Source organism: Dicentrarchus labrax, unplaced genomic scaffold, assembly GCF_905237075.1.
Source record: "Dicentrarchus labrax unplaced genomic scaffold, dlabrax2021, whole genome shotgun sequence".
Lineage (NCBI taxonomy): Eukaryota > Metazoa > Chordata > Actinopteri > Moronidae > Dicentrarchus > Dicentrarchus labrax.
Window position 1 is genome coordinate 10,654,166 of NW_026136705.1, and position 18,481 is coordinate 10,672,646.

At 42.4% G+C, this 18,481-nt stretch overlaps 1 protein-coding gene across 2 annotated transcripts in view; it reads left to right on the forward strand.

Annotated features, from left to right (window-relative positions):
- The window catches only part of srrm3 (serine/arginine repetitive matrix 3), a 71,975-nt gene that overhangs the window by 22,302 nt on the left and 31,192 nt on the right, over nt 1-18,481 (forward strand). For both annotated transcript variants that reach the window (XM_051400318.1, XM_051400319.1), the window contains exon 2: nt 12,750-13,060. In XM_051400318.1, the coding sequence (XP_051256278.1) occupies nt 12,762-13,060 (299 nt within the window). In that variant the 5' untranslated portion in view covers nt 12,750-12,761. The remainder of the gene's footprint in view (nt 1-12,749; nt 13,061-18,481) is intronic.

Consider the following 18,481-nt stretch of genomic DNA (forward strand, 5'->3'; position numbering starts at 1 on the left):
AGTACAGTTCCAACAATACAACAACAAGCAATAAATCTTGTTCTCTCAAGGACAATAAAAGGAAAATAAAGGAAAATAAGGTTCTGTCTCTCCTTTTTCCACTTTTCTCTCATTAACTGGCATTTCCTTTTTTCCTTTTCCTGTTAAATTGCTCCATCTTCTGTATTAACCACAGACAACCCATCTTTTCGTTTCATTCTTCTCTCTCATGTGTGCTCTTTGTCTCGTTTAGCACATGCTATTCTTCCCCATTATCTTCTCTTTTCTTTATCTGGTGCAGTCTGGTGCACCGTCGTAATATATAACAGTAGGTCATGCTTGTTCAACCTTATATCTATAACCAGTAGGCCTACTGATACTCAGCCAACATGGCCCTCACCTTTTATCCTCCTCTTTCTCCTTTTTTTGTGTTAAGCTGTCCTTACGTGGATGTTGGTGAAGAGAAAACTGCATCTGATTTGCGTGCAGGCTCATGGCTCGAGAGCCCTCAGCTGACAGCTGTGAATGCCATGACTCAGAGGACAAGCCAACAGCTCATGCCTCTTATGAAGTCTGATTCAGCCACCGAGCAGGGCGGCAGCGGGCATTGGAGGGATCTGTGTGTGCCTGTAATGAAATGAATGGCATTTCAGTAATTACTGGATTGCAGGATTAAATCCATCTCCATAGACGCTGATGTGAAAGTAGATTTAAGCTTAATAGATCCATTGTTGTGATTAGAGAGAAGATTGTTACATTATTGTAGCGTTCCCTCTCCCCCACTTAATTCTGTAGATGCCATATTGTTTTTTGAGCTACTTCGGTGTCTTTCGTGTTGTTGTTCATGGGGAAAGATGTTTTTAAAGCTTCTTCCAAAAACCAACATGAATATCATAACATTTTTGAAAACAAAATCATTTGATTTGCAGTTGTACTGCTTTGCAGGCAGCATATTTTATTACCATAGCAACCAGTGCACAGAATTAATTTTCAAAGCATTAGAAAAAACACACATTAGAAATAAATAGCAGCACACACAAAGCATAATTATGGCTATTATTATAACTAGTACAGTGTAACACTATGGAGACGCTGTCATCAGATATTGTCCACACCTTTAATCACTCCTCTGTTACAAATGAGAGCTCTATTCAGTTCTTCAAACTGCCTGATTGTCTTTTTTGACAAGAATTGAGATATTTTCTCCTAAAATGTTGGCAATGGTTGGAGCCAGTAAAGCACTTTCTCAACACCTTCACAGACTGTCTGTTGATAAATGGCGTGTAGTTGCCCTTGTCTGACCCAAAATCCAACTCCGATTTTTCTTTCTGCTACCTCCCAGTATTTTAAGCCCTATCTGCAGAGCACTGTTCATCCTGGAGGGCTCATTGTTGTCCATTATAAGCCCTATGACTAACAGGACTGTACTATAGGTGAATTTTTTAATTTATTACATACAGGGTACTATAGTTGAATTTTATATGTATTACATACTGGGTATTCCTGTATTTACATTTAAATTTTCATGGTAATGAATTTTTTTTTTTTTTTAGATCGACAATAGAATTGTCCAAAGTGTATTCACTGGATATTATTAAATGCTGTAAACATGTTGGATGGAACAAGAAACCATCTAATTAGTCGATGCAGGAGGTGGTGGTACATATGGATAGCTATAAATAAGATAGCGGCTTCTCAGTCAACATTGCCGATTTACACAGACTGAAATTAATTGTTGGCTAAGCTCCATCTGGAGTCATATGCTATATGGCAGCAGCAGATGCGTGTATTACAATCTTACGAGTCTGCGAGGAGATGGAGCTGTGGATGTGTCTGCTGTCAACTGGAAGCAAGCAGTAAGAGGCAGACGCCGGATCTGAGCCTGTTTATCTTCCATTTTTAACCATTAGAAATGATTGGATATGGGTTTTCCCTCAGCTTTCATCTGTGCCCCTGACTTTACCACTGCCAAAAATCCAAAAAGCATGTTTTTAGCCATAGAGACGTAGGTCTGTGGATGTCTGCCATTTTGGTCCAGACTGAAATACCTCTAGATACACTATTGGATAGATTGCAATGACATTTGGTGCAGACATTTTTAAGCTCCTCTCAGGATTTTAATAACTTTGGTCCAATACTTTAGTTTATGACCAAATACTTTGAAGACTAATGACATTCCCATGAGCCTCAGCTGTACTTTAGTGCTATTTAGCTGTGAACCTTGCAAACATTATACATGCTCAGTATTTCAGCATTTAGCTCAAAGGACCACTGTGCTAACTAACATGGCTTTAGACTCTTAGTATTCTTTTATAATTCTGACACTCAAGGGAGAAAATAACAGGTTAGGGTGAAAGATATCTTTTAATAATTGTGTTTATCATATTAATCACATTAAGAAGTGTTTTATTAATCAAAATGTTAAGACCACAACTGAGCAGCTGTTCTTTTTATGTTAATAATCACTTTACTTGTGTGTCGGGCAGGCCACTTGAAACTGAATGATATTTAGTTGCATTTAAAATGAAGGAACACACTGTATTACAGGAAGCTGAAAGCTGCTTGAACATTTTACCATGTCGGTAAATCATCTGTAGTTGCAGCTCATTATTCACCGCTGTTTATAAAGGCTCTGTTTACATGCTCTGTTACATTCTCAATGACATACTCCACATTTTGACACAGTGAAAGAAACTGCCGTACTTTTGGTGCAAAGCAGTTAATCCAAATAGATACAACATAAAATGGCTTTGAGAGTCAATAAAGCAGCTTGGAGGGTCCTTTTACGTCCCAGCTGTTGTAATTTTAGATGTAAAAGTGCTATTTGAAACAACAGGGAAGCAAAACCAACACACAGGCACAGCCAGGTCTTTCTCTGGCCTTGTGCCGTCTTCCTGTCCACGCCTCTCCTCTGTCTGTGTGAGTGTGTGGGTGATTGTTTCTTCACTTAATTAGCTACATGGTTGTACAGTATCCTGAACCATTCATGCCAGATGCATTATTATAAAAGTGAAACTGTCTGAGGCTAAGACTGTTCAAAGTGCGAACAGAGAATGACATTTAGCTGATCATAACTATATTATTCAACTAAATCAAATAGAACAGATAATGATCAGGTCATCATGCTGATCACTACAGCTCCAAGCAGCTCATTTTGCACAGATAAATGAGAAATGTCATGAATCGTTTTCTTTCAATTTTCACTAATCAGTTAGAAACATTTGGGTCGGGACATTTGAACTAAAACGAAGAAAAGCATTGGGTGTTAGCTGGTAGGGAACTAATAACAAAATCATTTGGTTCATTCGCCCGGAGCTAAGTGACAGAGAGCCTGAGTCCCCTGTGTAATTAACCAAAGGTTTGAGGAGCCCATGTGATTTTTGTTATTCATAAAGCTGTGTGACAGCAGTGGAGGGCTGCTGGCTGCTGGTGATTACGATCCTGGAAAGGTGTAGGCATCAAACCTGTATTTAGAATCAGCCCTCTGGCTGCTCTAGGCAAAACAATTCCTCTGTAAACTCCTGACAAGTTTTATTCCTGTGGGAAATGAAAAGGGGCATTGTCTAAAAGTTTGAGAGATTTTTTGTTGTTGTTGTTGTTTGGCTATGATTGGTAGAAGGTGGTAGTTATGTGGGATGAAAGCGGGTGCTGCATTTGGCAGAAGTGAAGGTGCTTTTGTGCAGAAGTCTCAGAGGCATGTCCCTGCAGTCCAGGGGGTGATTGCAGTGCAGGGAATGAGCGTCTGCAGGTAACTGACAGGCATCACTTTGTATCAGGAAGCTGATCGCTCTGCGCTCCAGAGTGCTGTGTCAATTAAAGAGCAGCAGCGCAGGCAGGTGGAAAAGAGGACAGCCTCATTTCTGTGCTGCAGCAGTCTAAAGATTGGCTTCAGATTGCTGCAGGCACTGACTCTATTCAGCCAACTCTCTCTCTGACTGCCTCAATCACCCATACACACAGCAGGCAGGTGGATAAGAGAGAGATTTCATCCATATCAACACCATGTCTTCTGATGTCTTCAAAGCATACACTGTTGAAATATGATTAAATAGCTGGAGTGCTGTGGAATATTGTGAGAATTATTCACTGCAGATTTAAATAGCTGACTGGCATCTGATTTACAAAGGCCACCTCTGATGAAAATGGATTTGTGTTTGTTTTTCCTGAGCCTTACGTGGACATTCTTCTGGGCTATAAACTAACTCTGATCACTCTTTGAAGAGGAAACCCTGACACTTTTAAGCCGCCCTTTACCCAGAGCACTCTAGTTGTACTGACTTTTTAAATTCGATTTTTCTTTGAAGCTGACGGATGTTATAAGTTGCAAGAGCTCCAGCAGCATTGCCTCTTTGAGAAACCTATATAAAAACTTTCCTGTTCTGTCTGAGCCAGAGGTTGCAGTTAGTTTTGATTATTATCATGCAAGTCAGTAATCATTTCATGGAAATATTTATGGATGAGTAATTGTAGCTTATGAGTTTGTGAAATTAAAATAATTATGTTGGGAGATCAGATGATTTGCATACACAGAAGCCCTTACTGGTATGGTGATGAGCCGATTCAAGCCTTTAGCTGGATGTTTGATGAATTCTATAATGGACAGTAGGACTGGATGGAGAGTGCACGGGGACTCCAGATGGCTCTGTGACATTCTCAGCGTGAGAAAGAGGCAGAGAGGGAAAGAGGGTACAACTGAGGAAACTGCTCTTATCTCGTTCCTTGAATAGGAGAGGATGATTTTTTCCTTTTGCTTAAACTCCACTGTTTAATTTCTGCTGCCTTCTGAGTAAGATGAGGCACATGGAAAAGTTTGACTGAAGTTTTGCGAACATCATTTTATCCCTCTGGGATTAACTTGCACTTTAGAAAGAAAGAGGGTAATTTATTGCTTCATTCTCGAAATGCAGTAAGGCGACAAACTGAGTTTGGAAAGAGATTTTCAACACCATACAGTATTTAGTTGCAGCTAGATTTTCAGCTCACTCTGTGGCAGTATCAGAAAAACTGCTTTGTTGGCTAAAAGAACATTGAAGTAGTGGAACAAAGGCCAAAGCAGTTGATGAAACCTGAAAAGAAACTTAAGATGTAGCTGCTGAGTAAGCAAGGACACACGATGGAGACTGAATCCATTAACACACTCAGCATGGACTATATTGAAATTATATCTCAAAGAAAAGCATGACCTTTTTGTTTTGTAACTTATTTAAGTTTTGTCTCCGACCCATATGTGTCTGAAAGGAAAAGTCCAACTGCACTTTTAATGAGAGCTGCTCTCCTTTATGTAAATTGCGCTGCAGGGACAGAGGGGTTATTATTCTGTAATTGAAGTGGCTGTATGGCAGGCTTAGAAAAGTCTATTGAAAAGAGTATTAAATGCTACAGAGAAATCATATAAGGCTTCTAGATAGATGTAGACAGGCATGTAGATTATGGTTATGTTATTGGGAGTGTTGGGCAGTATCGTACTACTTACCTAGCATTACAATAATGTGATTACTTTTTCCAGTAACAATTAGTTTAAAGGATTACGATTTGAAATTCAGTAATTACATTACAGTCACTAATCCCACTAACGCTCCCTTACTCAAACTATTCGGTGGTCGGCTGGGTCGTTGTCTTAAATTTTTTTTCTATTTAAAGTTTTTTATTCATATGTTTTTGTATGTTTTGCGTTTTTTGCTGGCGTACTTGTTGTTGAGAGTTGGTGTGTATACTCCACAGCTTCACTGTGAGGACAGTAGACTGCATGTCTCTTTTTCTATTCATACATGGGTTCATACAGAATTTAACGTGTGGTTTTTGAGCCTTTGGAATTGTTTAAAGGCACCTTTGCCAGAGCTGTATTGGTAAATAAAGTGCAGTAAAGCAACCAGTAATGTAACAAATGACTTTTACAATGGGTAAATGGTGATTCATTGTTCAAGTAACTTGGTTTATACAAACAAAGAAGTAGTTGAGTGGTTTGCATGCAGTTGGCTTGAAATGCAAAAGTATTGGGATATTTATTTACACATTTGTCTACTTATGTTGGGCACACGTGCTCGAGACGGAAGTGTCTGATGCTTATTTGAGAGAATGAAAACCAGAGGAAGCTTAAAAGAGTACTCCTCCAATTTAGCATTTCACTCCTACAACAAATTTGTTGCACCAGCTTCAGCCAAGGAATACATTTTTAAAGAAATTAAATCAAGAAATTAGAGAGATAATTAACGATAATTTGGAATCCTACATGATCAGTTTCATCTTCACTTGCCCTTCTCTAGCATTCTGACGCACAGGGGGCGATGTTTTGTGGTGTGCCGTGTACTGACAGGCAGGGACTGACTCAGGCACGCAGACCTGAGCTCATCTCTCCCCTGCCAGTGACCCCACTAATCGCATCAGAGGCAGTCCTATGCTAATCATTTCTCCCCTGAGACACCGCACATGGCAACGCCGTGGAGTTTATGAGTGTGAGCAGAGTGAATGCAGTTGCGCCATGAGCCAGCTGGAGCAGATGTAAACCTGCTGAAGAGTCGAGGAGAGATTAAAAAAAGCACAGTTTGATCCCCGGGGAGCGAAGCAGGGCAAACTGTTCAAAGCCCAGTTCTGAGGTCGAGTGCGTATTCCTCTGGATTGTCAACCCACAGCTGTACTGTGTGCCAGGGTGAGCCCAGATGTCACCTTATAGACAGCATCTCCGTCTTCCTCTGAGGTGACTCGCAGTATTCTCTCCATGTTGAAAATGGGACGGGGGTGGTTTATTTCTGTCACACTCTGTCTCTGAGGCTGCCAAAGGATGTTTCTCCACCAAAGGGGCCAAGATTTTCCAGCCGTTTTCTCGCCTCTCTGTGTCTCTTTCTCATTAGTTCAGATTGTTTATTTATCATCCTGTTGCTACTTAGTTCCAAATAATGCATAAAGTGGCTCTTACTAGTAACTCTCCACGTGAAAGTGTAGTTTTTGCAGAGCTCTGCATCAGAGAGACAAGGTGTTGGCAGTTCTAAATGCTATCACTGGGATTCTTCAGCACAGCAGCATCAGCCAGGCTCCAGTAGTTATTCCCTTCTCTGCTCTAGCCCTCTCTTTCTCCCTGATAGAGTAGAACTCTCTCTCAACTACAGTTAAAGCTTATTTCATTCTGTGCTGCAGCTCCCAAAGCACTAACAGAAAAGTAAGTGAAGCACTTACAGAAACTACTCATACTCAGTCGAACCCCATGTCTCTTTAATAAAGCCATGCTGAATGGTGGGCTGTGCCTGGGCATGAATTTACTAAATCAGAGCAGCTTTTGTGTAATATTGTGCCAACAAGTCTATCTCTCGTGTCGTATTTATTATGGTCTCATTGTGTCATGTGTGGCAGAGCTTTGGTAAACAGCAGTGAATAAGAAATTACAAGCGTCAGAACTTTTGATCCCCCCATTTAAACTTCAATCAAGGCCACTGTGCATGACTATTTATCCCCTCCTTTCTATTACCATTCTTCAGAGCTCCACTGCTCATTTTGTATGCACCTTCCATCCAAGTATGATTAAAAAAAAAAAAAGAGAGAAAGAAAAAGTTGAGGCTGCTTGTTTCCCGGTACCCAACAGAAATCCGACGTGCCTGGAATGAAGACAGCTGACCTTGGGTGAGCTAAACACCTCCTCTGGGTGCCAAAGTGCTAAAAACAAAACACAAGCTTCCAGCCAAGGGGCAGATTATTTTGGTGGAAAGGTGTGATGGAAAGCAGGAGATAGGAGACAGAGGGGGAACTTTAGTGAATGCTGTAGGTAGTGGGATACAGTTAGGTCTTACTAAGACATGTGCACACAAAGCATATCCAGAAGACCTACCTTGACTCAGAATATTTCTCTTTTCACAGGGGGATTTCTTTTTTTTCCTGTTTCTTTTGAGAGATAGCCACCCAGGATGTTTTTTTAGCTTCTCTCTGCCAGTCTCAGTCAAGGTCAGGCCCCCTGTTACTGCCACCCTGCAATCATGGCTGAGGTGCAACCACCGCTGAGTGAGATCCAATCATTGGCGCCTTTGTGCACAATACAGAGTGACCTGGCGCGCGGTGAGAGAGGGGCGACGGGTTAGTGTGGGGAGGGGGGTTGGCTTTTAGAGAGGAAAGTGGCTCCAAGGAGTCCAGTCCCTACCTCTCTGCTTTTCTCTCTTGAATGTAGCAGGAGGAATGAAACCTACTTAAACAAGCCTAGGATTTTCTGAGACACAAGATAAATAGAAGTGTGCTGTTGTCTTTGTGTGTTTTTCCACTCTCACTGCAAAGTCAGTGCCATTAACCTATCGATGGAATTTAATTAGGCATCAAAATAAGAGGTAGAAGATATGATAAGATGGAACAGAAATTATTCCTGCGATTTAGCTGGATTGTTGCAGTGGCCAGCAGTAATACAATAGTACTTTAGAGACATTTCTACCTTCCTTATTGATGATATGTCACTGTTGGATGATATACAAATCTATATTGTCTGAAAAAAATCCTTGCTAAAAGGCAAGTGCAGGCTGTAGTACCTACAATTCCCAATGTTCATTTATAACTGTAGAGATTTATTGCAGAATGAAAAATGCACGCACAGAATCTGTTGACTCTCTTCTAGTTATACGTTTTGGGCTGTGTCTGCAGTATTTACATTAACAGGACTAAATGTACAGATGGCCATACATATGTTCAGCACTGAAAGCACCCTGCTGTGAAGATTTACCTTGTAAAGAAAACTGATATATAAAACATACCGTGTAAAGAACAAACTGCTCATTTTCTATCAGCTCTGATGGAGCAGGTGAAGAACTAATAGTACAGAATTGCCAAATTCTTCCCTCATAAATACAACTGACAATGATTGTTATGACATTTTAAAAGTTCTAATGTGTTGATGCCGAGCTGCAATGTTTTATCTAATATTTGGTTTATAGACAGAAATACTACATTTCATGCCTGACCATTACTTTCACATTTTCACTGCCATCAAATGAAACCAGGACTACATGTTTGTGTCATGTAAGGTTACAGCCTCCTCATCGCTGCACATATAGCTCATCTGATCATTTCATTCTTCAGTGGAAGCTTGAGCAATGTTTAAGTCAGGTGCTTCATGTACATCATGATTTATTCACTAAGTGTGTTGCCATTGCACTTTGTTGCATTTTCTGTTCTCAGCCAAGCGTAAAAACAGGAGGATTTTTATGTGCATGTTGAAACCATGTGTAAAAGCAGGTGGATGGAAACAGACTCAATGTCTGCACCAAATGTCATGGCAATCCATCCAATAGATATCAGGACGATTCATGCTGAACCATAAATGTCAATCTCATGGTGGCAGTGGAGGGAAAATCAGGGGATCACTAAAGATTTCATCCTCTGGGCACCGTGGGTGTCTGTGCCAATTTTCATGACAACCCATCCAGATATTTCAGTCTGGATCAAAGTGGTGTATCAACCGCAGACAGTGTCATCCACAGAGCCCTGCTGCAAATAAACTATGTGTATTGTAAATTGCACTTATATTGTCATATATATAGACCTGCAGTAGATATTATCATGGTAAAGAGGCTATGCAGGTTTTTCTTAGTGGTAAAATGTAAGTAAATCATGTCATTCCAAACAGAAAATCACTGACCTGCTTTTATTCCTCCTGAGGTCAACTCCTTGTGTAAATTTGCTTTTAATGACACAGGCAGTCAGCTGGTTATCTATCCATCCAAAGAGGCACTCAGGCAAAATAATCAAGGAACAGATTAAAGCTCACAGGGGCTGCAGAGTATAGTGCCAACAATGTCATTTACTTTTCGTTAATGGTATATTTAGATAAGATCCCCCATGTAAAAATTAAAAAATAACTATAATCACACTGTGGCTCAAGTCCAGGCAATCCCCTTTCTAATGTCTCATAAGCATAATGCAGCATTAGATTCCTAATGAGAATACGATTTTTTTTCACTGTGTGGCCAAGGTGAATATTATCCTCATTAATTGAGCTTTAAGTGCGTGATCCATCTACTGTATGTATCCGATGAGTCAGCCCTGCGTGGGCACCCAGCGACTGTGTCATTGAGGGATCATGACACTTGTATGGAAATTACAGCATCCCTTCAATGCATAGTGAGGACAGGCACCTCACATCCACTACCGCTCGCCATTATTTGACGCTACGGGCTAGTTTTCTTGTATAAGGTGTGATGTCAGCAGGAGACGGGCTGCAGTGCCGACACAGCAGAGGCCTGTACAGCAGCAGCATCCAATCGGGCAAACCGCACAGGAAACCATGGGCAAGGGTTAAGGGGACAGGAAGCATCTCCTTTCACTCGATGGAGAGAAGTCATGAGCTTATGGTTCTTTTCTTTCTAGCACCAATCAGTGTCTTTGCTCCAAAATACAATATTGAGTGTTCAAGTGCACATTAGCTCTTTGCGATTTGAAATAACTGATTGTGACACTTAGTACATGTGGCTAAACAACTTCACTAAGCATAATGACTAATTACATACTGTGTTTGCTAAGATGTGACAGTCTTATACGCCCTCGCAATAACAGCAGAATAGGTTGGTGCCACCATTAATACAGCAGCTCCAGATAACCTTCAGTCCCTGTAGAGGACTCGCACACAATTAACTGCGTGCTCTGCTGCCTTATCAGCTCACTGACAACTCTCCCTTTCTGCTCTGATTTTTTTCACTACACAATTAAATGATTTAGTTGTCTTAACTTGAAAGAGAACAGATTCCCTGCCCTCTTGAGAACAAAAGGAATGACTGTGGAATGATGCATTAGTATAATGAGATGGTTTGATATTTACAGCGTGGTATAACACAGACTGTAGCTTTGACCGCAGCCTTTGACTCCAACATCTGGCGATGTGGAGATTTTGCATTTGAAGGGATTGATGGGAGGGTCCTTTCCCGCAGATTTTCAGATGATATCTTCACTTTATCTAAGCTCATTACTGCTGAATTTCAAACAGCTTCTTATGTTCAGTCTGGTGCACATGGTGAAAATTGTGGGGTTTGTTAGCAGGAAAGACCCAGTGGCCAAGACATGATGGGATTAGCAATGGTCCTCCCCTCTGGCTGAAAGATCCAGACCCGAGCAGTCCAGCTCAAGTTTTCACAGCCGCTGACCACCTGGTCTAATTAAAAAAAAACTGCAAAACAGGAAGCAGGAAGCACAACCCATTGTTTCTGTTCTGACATTTCAATTAGGAGAAAACAAGATCATATTAATTGACTTCCTTCCAGCCTCACACATAGGTCCTTTATGCTCCTCCTGTCTACCTGAATGTCATTTTAAAGGACCAGGGAGAGCTTTTCTCCCCACAACCTTCTACAGAGTTGTTTTGTGACGAGTGTGTGCGGATGAGAGATTGCTGTCATGGAATATCAAGTGCTGATTTACTGTATAATAGATTCAGTGACGATGCCTCCTGCTGTCCTGCCACCTGTTCTGTCAGCCGAGAGCCGTGTCGCTACGCACAGATCCACGGCTCGTTTACCAGCGCGCAGCACTTCAAAAATAAGCACATCCCTATTAAACAGTCAAAGACTTCCAGAACCGGCTCCAAAAGAGAGGACCGCCTGCTTACAAGGCACAAGCTGCTCGCACACTCACGATTAGATGAAATAAGTCGGGGATGAGATGCGAGTATAGTACTGGAGGTTTGTCCATTTCGGCCTCAGTGTCATCCTCTCTCCTCTCCTCCATGTGTGACAGTGATGAAGTGCCTCAGCTGGGCTGTTTTGGCTCCTCGGTGAAAAATGAAGCCATTAGGTGTACAGGGAGAAGACTGGTTCTGGGCAGCCGAGGCTTGTGGGCACGTGAAGGCCTTCCTCTCTTCCTGCATGTTCTACACTGGCCTCAACAGGACAATCTATCTTAATCAGAGTCAGGTCCATGCAGCACTTGTACCGGACAACTTTTTTTTTTATTCACTAAAATGACAAGCTCATCATTTCATCAGTAAACAAGCCAGAAACAGAAAGGTCGGGCCAGCAAGAAGCAAAGAATTCTTTCAGTTTTGATACAGTAAAGTCAGTCAGGTTACATTGAAGACAAATCAATACTTTCCACATTCTTCTCTGTTGTTGCTACGGACATCTCCCAGTCTCTGTGTCCACTCTCATCCATGTATGGAATATGACCTTGTTTTTCAGCTTCGGTTGGGTCTAGGAGATAAGAGCATTTTAAAGAGGAATTTAACTCTCACTCTCTCCCCCTAACCTGCCTCTAGGCACTACTGGGCTGTTGACTCATGGAGCAGAAGTTGCTGCCAGCACTGTCGCTGGTAATGCATGTCTACATGTACTCGAGATCCAAAGTGTGTGTGTGTGTGTGCATGAGTGTAGAGTATGTTGATGTGTGCCAAGAGTACTGCACAGTCCAGGCAGAAACGCAGCAGCCTGCCCTGATGTATTAACATCTCAGCTCCCCTTGCATTGTGTGTTGTCAACTCTACTGTCCTTACGAATACGCTGTTGTACAGAACTTGTGCATCAGTCGGCAGCTTTGCAGTTGTCAAACAGGGACCATAAAGGGGCCTTTAGGTGGCTCTAGTCCGTCTTCAAAGTGAATAATTTCCTAATTTATATAATGTTTTACTAAATTCATGCCATGTGTATAAGAATTATTCCCTCCACCATTAAAGTGCATATAATTCAGTAATAAATCCTCCCAAATGAGGGTTCTTGGGAAGGTTGGACATTCAATCATTAACATAAAATGAGACTGTGTAAGACTGAAAAACTCCAGTTGTTCATATGACAGTTTTCTCTCCATCATCTGTGTCTCCACAGAGTTCAGTAATCATGTATGATGCTGCAAGGGTGCCATCTCCTAAGGATGGTGCAAACGGCATTGCTCAGCCCGTGGTCCCAGGGGCAGGAGCGGGAACAGCTGTAGGATCAGGAGGGCCGACGCCGACTGCAGCCTTGCAAGCTAAAGCTGAGGAGGGGCAGCCAGGCACGGAGGAAGAGGAGGAGGAAGAGCATCCCAAAGCAGAGCCTGTCCTGGTGAAAAAGCCACACAGAGAGATTCTGGACCATGAGAGGAAGAGGAGGGTAGAGCTCAAATGTATGGAGCTCCAGGAAATGATGGAGGAGCAGGGGTAAGTAGAACCATTGACCACAATACAGTATATAGTACACAGAGCTGACGTGGAAGTGTCTTAAGCATGTATTCTATGTAAAGGCCAGCAGGGGGCAAGCCCGATAGCATGCACTCTAGGGCTGGGTATTGTAAAGTGTCGATTTTGATTCTTTAGGTCACAATTCGGTTCGAAATCTATTCGATTCGATATTGATTTTAAATGCTTCGATATCGATTCAGTAATAAGTAAATTACAGCTTCGGGACAGTGACTTCCGTCATGTGTTTGTGTGTTGGTATGGCGTATCGTGGTTCCAGTGTGTATCTGCCATTTTCTTAAAACCCCCGTTTTCCACGACACTGTACGGCCGTAGGTCCTTACATATGAAGACGGCCACAGACTCCGTTATCTTCTGTGTGCGGGCAGAGTTTGGCGGCAGTTTGCAAAGGAAGGATCTGTCGAGTTGCATCTGTTTTGAATCCACAGGTTTAGCCGCAGAGCATCTGCATGGTGTCGGCTTAAGTGGTTGCGCAAATTTGTTGTGTTATTTTTGTACTGCCTGGCACAGCTTACACACTACCTTACTTTTGTCTATTTCCTGTGTTCCGGGTTTACACTGCTTTTAAAGTTGAAGGCGCTGGTTTAACACTGCTGCTACCTGCTTCGGTTGCCATGTTGTTGTTGTTGTTGTGTGGTCGAGTGCGGCCTCCGTCCGTACAATGCAAATCACACATAGGTGTTGCTCACCGCGCCCCCACTGGCCAGGGGCTTAAATCGATTCAGAGGATTTGATGAATTGATATTGAATAGGGAAAAAATATATGGCAATGCATTGATGAATCGATATTTTTACCCACCCCTAATGCACTCTTATGTAGGTGAGATGGATTAGTGTATTGTCTCATTCGTTAGTCTCAAGGCTTCTTCCATCGAACACGATGTTCATTTTGTAAATTATGGTCCAATTTTGAGTAAATAGGCAATAATGCAGGGTATGCTTTTTGGCATGGTTACCTTGTGATTGACAAGTCATTCTCAGTACGTCCGCCCAGCACACTGCACGATTACTGCTACTATCAATATTTTTATTATAACAATGTATCAAATGGCAGTGTGAACCTACAGAGAATTATCAACTGAATCCGCAGCTCCCCTCAGCCTTATGGGGCATTATAATGAGTCTCAGCTCATTGTTTAGCTGTCAGGTCTGCAAATGTACTGGTGGTTTGCTCTCAACGCTCTTATGGTGTTGTTTCTCAGTGAAAGAGTTCCAACAACCCACTGTATGCTAGCTGCTCAGCACCAAAAAGCAGACAGTTAGAGACTACCTGGTGAAAACATAGTGGAGCAATCTCAGTCTGAGGGTCTTTATGCAGGTCCGTGACCAGGTTACATTCCTTCATTGCCACTGTAACATCACCTGCTGTATAATATTGTCTCATCCGTCTCCATGACTCTCATATCCTCTTGACTGCTCCCATCTAAGTCATGGACTACTTTGCTTTTAAGATCAAATGTCACAAATGTGCAGCTACTCATGTGTAGTTGCCTTTCATCAGGTTGAAACAAGCAGTTTGTACAGTTCAGAGACTGTACAGAGATTTTAATGAATCCGACTTGGAGGAGTTGAAGAAAGCGTCAGGATAATAATACAAGCATGTTCTTGCATGAAGACCAGTATGTATTAGGCACAAAAACAAGCAAGTAAGCACTCCAGTTGCACTGAGTATTTGATGTCAAGTCACATTACTGTTCTCAGTGAAATGGTAGTTGTTTATCTTTCCTTTAGAATTCAGTTATTGTGGAGCTGTTTGGAGTGCAAGCCATGAAAGCATTCTCTGTGTAGTAGAGAACCTGACATTGACAGGTATGTACCTGTAGGGGGGCTGAGTTCACAAGCTGCACCAAAACATTACATTCAAAATCTGTTACCTGCCAAAAGTCATTTTCGTTGCAATATTAGGAAGAAATAAAATAAAAAACAAGCTCCTGCAGATTGTAGTGAACATAATGTAAGGGACTGTGGTGCATAGCAGCTGTGCTTTGTTGATGTGGCCATTTTTAGCACAAGGTACAGAGGGTGGGATCAGGATGAATGCATTATCAGTAGTTGCGAATGCGATTGCTATTATGACCAATAATGTCATTGTTTTCATTCCCTTTAAAAGCAGTGCATCCTTGTATGATGCTTGAATGATGATCATTTTGTGGAAGAGAAAATGATGTGGAAGGATGCTCTGGTCCTGAAGGTAACTGTTTCCTGTTATAAGAAAGAGTTCAGTATTAGGCGAAAGGCTCTACAGGGACCAATTTGGCAGAGACCTTGGTGCTTCCTGCTTGGCCGTCTGCCCTATTTAACATAACTGGCAATGTTCACAATCAGCTACCCGGTGAAGGACCATGTCCTTGTCACTGTTCTAGTGGCTCCTGCTTGCTGGTTGTGCACCTGCGTAGAAGCAGGGAGGTGGTGAAGAGCCTTGCTGCACTAAAAAGAGGAGACTGGCAACTATATGTGTGTCAGAGGATACTACACTGAACACAGGAACCATCATGTGCTGAGAATTCAGATCTCAAATTCACTCAAATGTGAGAAACAAGAAAAAAAGGCATTAAAGATAATATGATTTATTAATAGAATTTGATCATGTGTGAGTTGCTTGGTAAAAATGAAAATGCACCAAGTAGGGGAAATCCCTAGAACCACCACTGTACCGTGTAGCTTCCTGCAAACCATTTCAGGGTTCATGAAGGTACATTCATACATCAGCGGCAGCCATGTTTGCTTCACAATCTTGTGTATGTCACAGATGCAACATTACTAATCTGTGATGTTGTTACATATTGGCAACCAACACTTGAACTTTGTATGAACGGCCTGTTCCCCAAGTGATGGTTATTAGCACGGTTACCATAGAGACAGTCAGCGAAGAACACAGGCCAACCCAGCGTAGTCTGTTTCATTAGCATGATATGTGTCCTCCAGCACAAAGTTAGGAAGGGCTCAGTGTGTGCTCACACCGTGGCCATGAAAATTGTAGTGACTGCAGTCGGCCCTAATCCACAATCTCAAGGCTTCTTCTCTCAGGCTGATCTGTGCGCACACACACACCTACACACACTGCTGCTTGAATAACCACAGCTCGCAGGCAAACTCCAGGCTAGCTGAGACTATAATTAAGGACGAGCCCTGTGATCCTGTGTCGGTACAGACAAAATTCCCTTTCCCAGTGATACCTCGTGACATTTTATTCATATCACATTCGTCATTTATAGAAAGCCGGCTAATCCTCAATATGTTAAGGGAGGGGGATTTAATTGAATAAAGGGCAAGCTAATTAGTGAGGGGTTGGGTTTTTTTGGCCAAGGCTAGATACGAGAGGTCACAGGCACAAACTTGTATTCTAGATTCTAAATTCTAAAGTGTTTTCTCCTCTCTTCCCCACTGCGGATTGTACCATTTTTATTTTATTTTATGAGTATGGAGATGAATTAAATCATCCTGCTCCTGTCCCTTTTCTTCCACTCATTTTTCTTCCCCGTCCCTCCTTCCCTTAGCGTGAGTGGGCTTGTCAGGCAGTGGGGCCTCATTAAGACTGCAGGGTAATGGTGGAGCTGCAACAGATTGATGTGGCTGAAAGGGAACTACTGGACTTTATTAAAAAAAAGAAGAAAAAAGACGGGGGTGCACTGTGACCATCTGTCAAGGTCCACTCATCTCCTGGCCTGGAGAAGACATATTTGCCCCTGGTTTGAGAGTGATGTAAAGGAGTCATGATGTCTAGTGGAACAGTGTAGTGACAGGCAGCAGCTTGGCTAATGATGACAGAATACAAGGAGACCAGACACCAGCGCTGACCAGCTCTACTCACTCATCAGACTGCACGGGCCCAGCTGGCAGACAGTCAGACTTGAAGGACGGCAACCACTCAGCCGAGTGTTAAACTCTGGACAGACTCTAGTCATCTTGTTAAGCTATAATAAAAGGAGAATCTCATTTGCCAGCTTGGCACAGCGCAGCTCCCCGTGCCTCTCCAATTTCTAATGTTCCTTTTTAAATGAAAGAGTGTGTGTGCATGTGTGCAGGATTAAGGGATAGAGTGGGGGATGAAACACAGGGATAGAGGGGGAGAGCTATGCCAGGCATTAGACACAATTAAAATGGTGGCTGGAGTCTGTTTTCATTTGTTGTGGATTTAAGCCAACGGGCTCAGCCTCTACGTCACCCCTGTGTCCCCGTCCTGACCGAGCCCTCGGTGAAGGATTAGGCTTCGGGGGGGCAGGTTGGATGCCTGCCTCTTTCTCTAACCATGCCAGCATGACAGACACTCCCCTCCTCTTTACTCACAGCCCCTCCAATCCAGTCGTGCTCTTCTCCAGAGATAAGACCAGGATAAATAGTCTGTCATGAGTGATGGCCTCACCACAGGAGCCAATTAGACGGCCTCAGCCATTAAAGGAGTCTGTTCATTTAGCTATTCGAGGCCTGGCAGCATCCCCCATTCAGTGATGCACTGAGTGCTCCGCCGCTGCAGGGGACATTGCCCTTTGATGTATTTTAGATGTGCTTAAGGTTACATACATCGGGCCATTTGAGGCAGGATGTGTTAAAGTAGCTCTTTGAACATTACAGCAAATGTTTAGTGTCTACTTTTAAGCATGTTTGGCTACCTTTCATAGCATAGTTTACTAAGAGCTACTCTGTGTGCAAGAATCTATTTCAAGAGTGTTTTTCCACACTAATTGAGGCACAATGATTGTGCATCATTTGAACTCCTGTGGTGTCTGAAGCTTTTTCCAGCTCTCTAATGAGCTCGCTTCACAAGTCCTCACTCACTCTAATCTACAGGCTCCCCTTCAACACCTAAATCTGCACATATGCATTTGCGTAATGCATACTGGTACACACACAAACACGCACACAGGTTGGCAACAGAGAGGCAGCAGGATGATATTGTCCATCCATAACAAAGTGTGTGAGGCCTTTCTTATGCATGCATGAAACTGCGTGTACCACCAGCGGTAAGAGCTTTTTCAATAAGAGGCAGAAGATATTACTCCTTCTGCTTCACCAAGCAGAAAAATTAGATGTGCATGTGCCGTGCTGAAAAATTAATATCTGTTGTTTTTTTAGTCGAGTAGAGGGGTGTAGCCTGGCACAAGCAATAAACACACAACATAACACAGACGTGCATAACTGGATCTGTTTTTTTCACTTGTACACAAATTAATTTTAAGACAGAACAGTAAATTTAGACATCAAGGAAGGAGGTTAATTGTAATAGCTGGGAGCTGCATTACTGCATGGTGGCCACCTCTGCCATTCTATTCCCTTAATAACATCTACAGTGACACTTGAATTGCAAGAGAATGCGAGTATCGAGGATCTTATTCAGAGAGCTGTTCTCAGAGTCTCTAAGGCCAGAGCACTATCTCTGCCTGA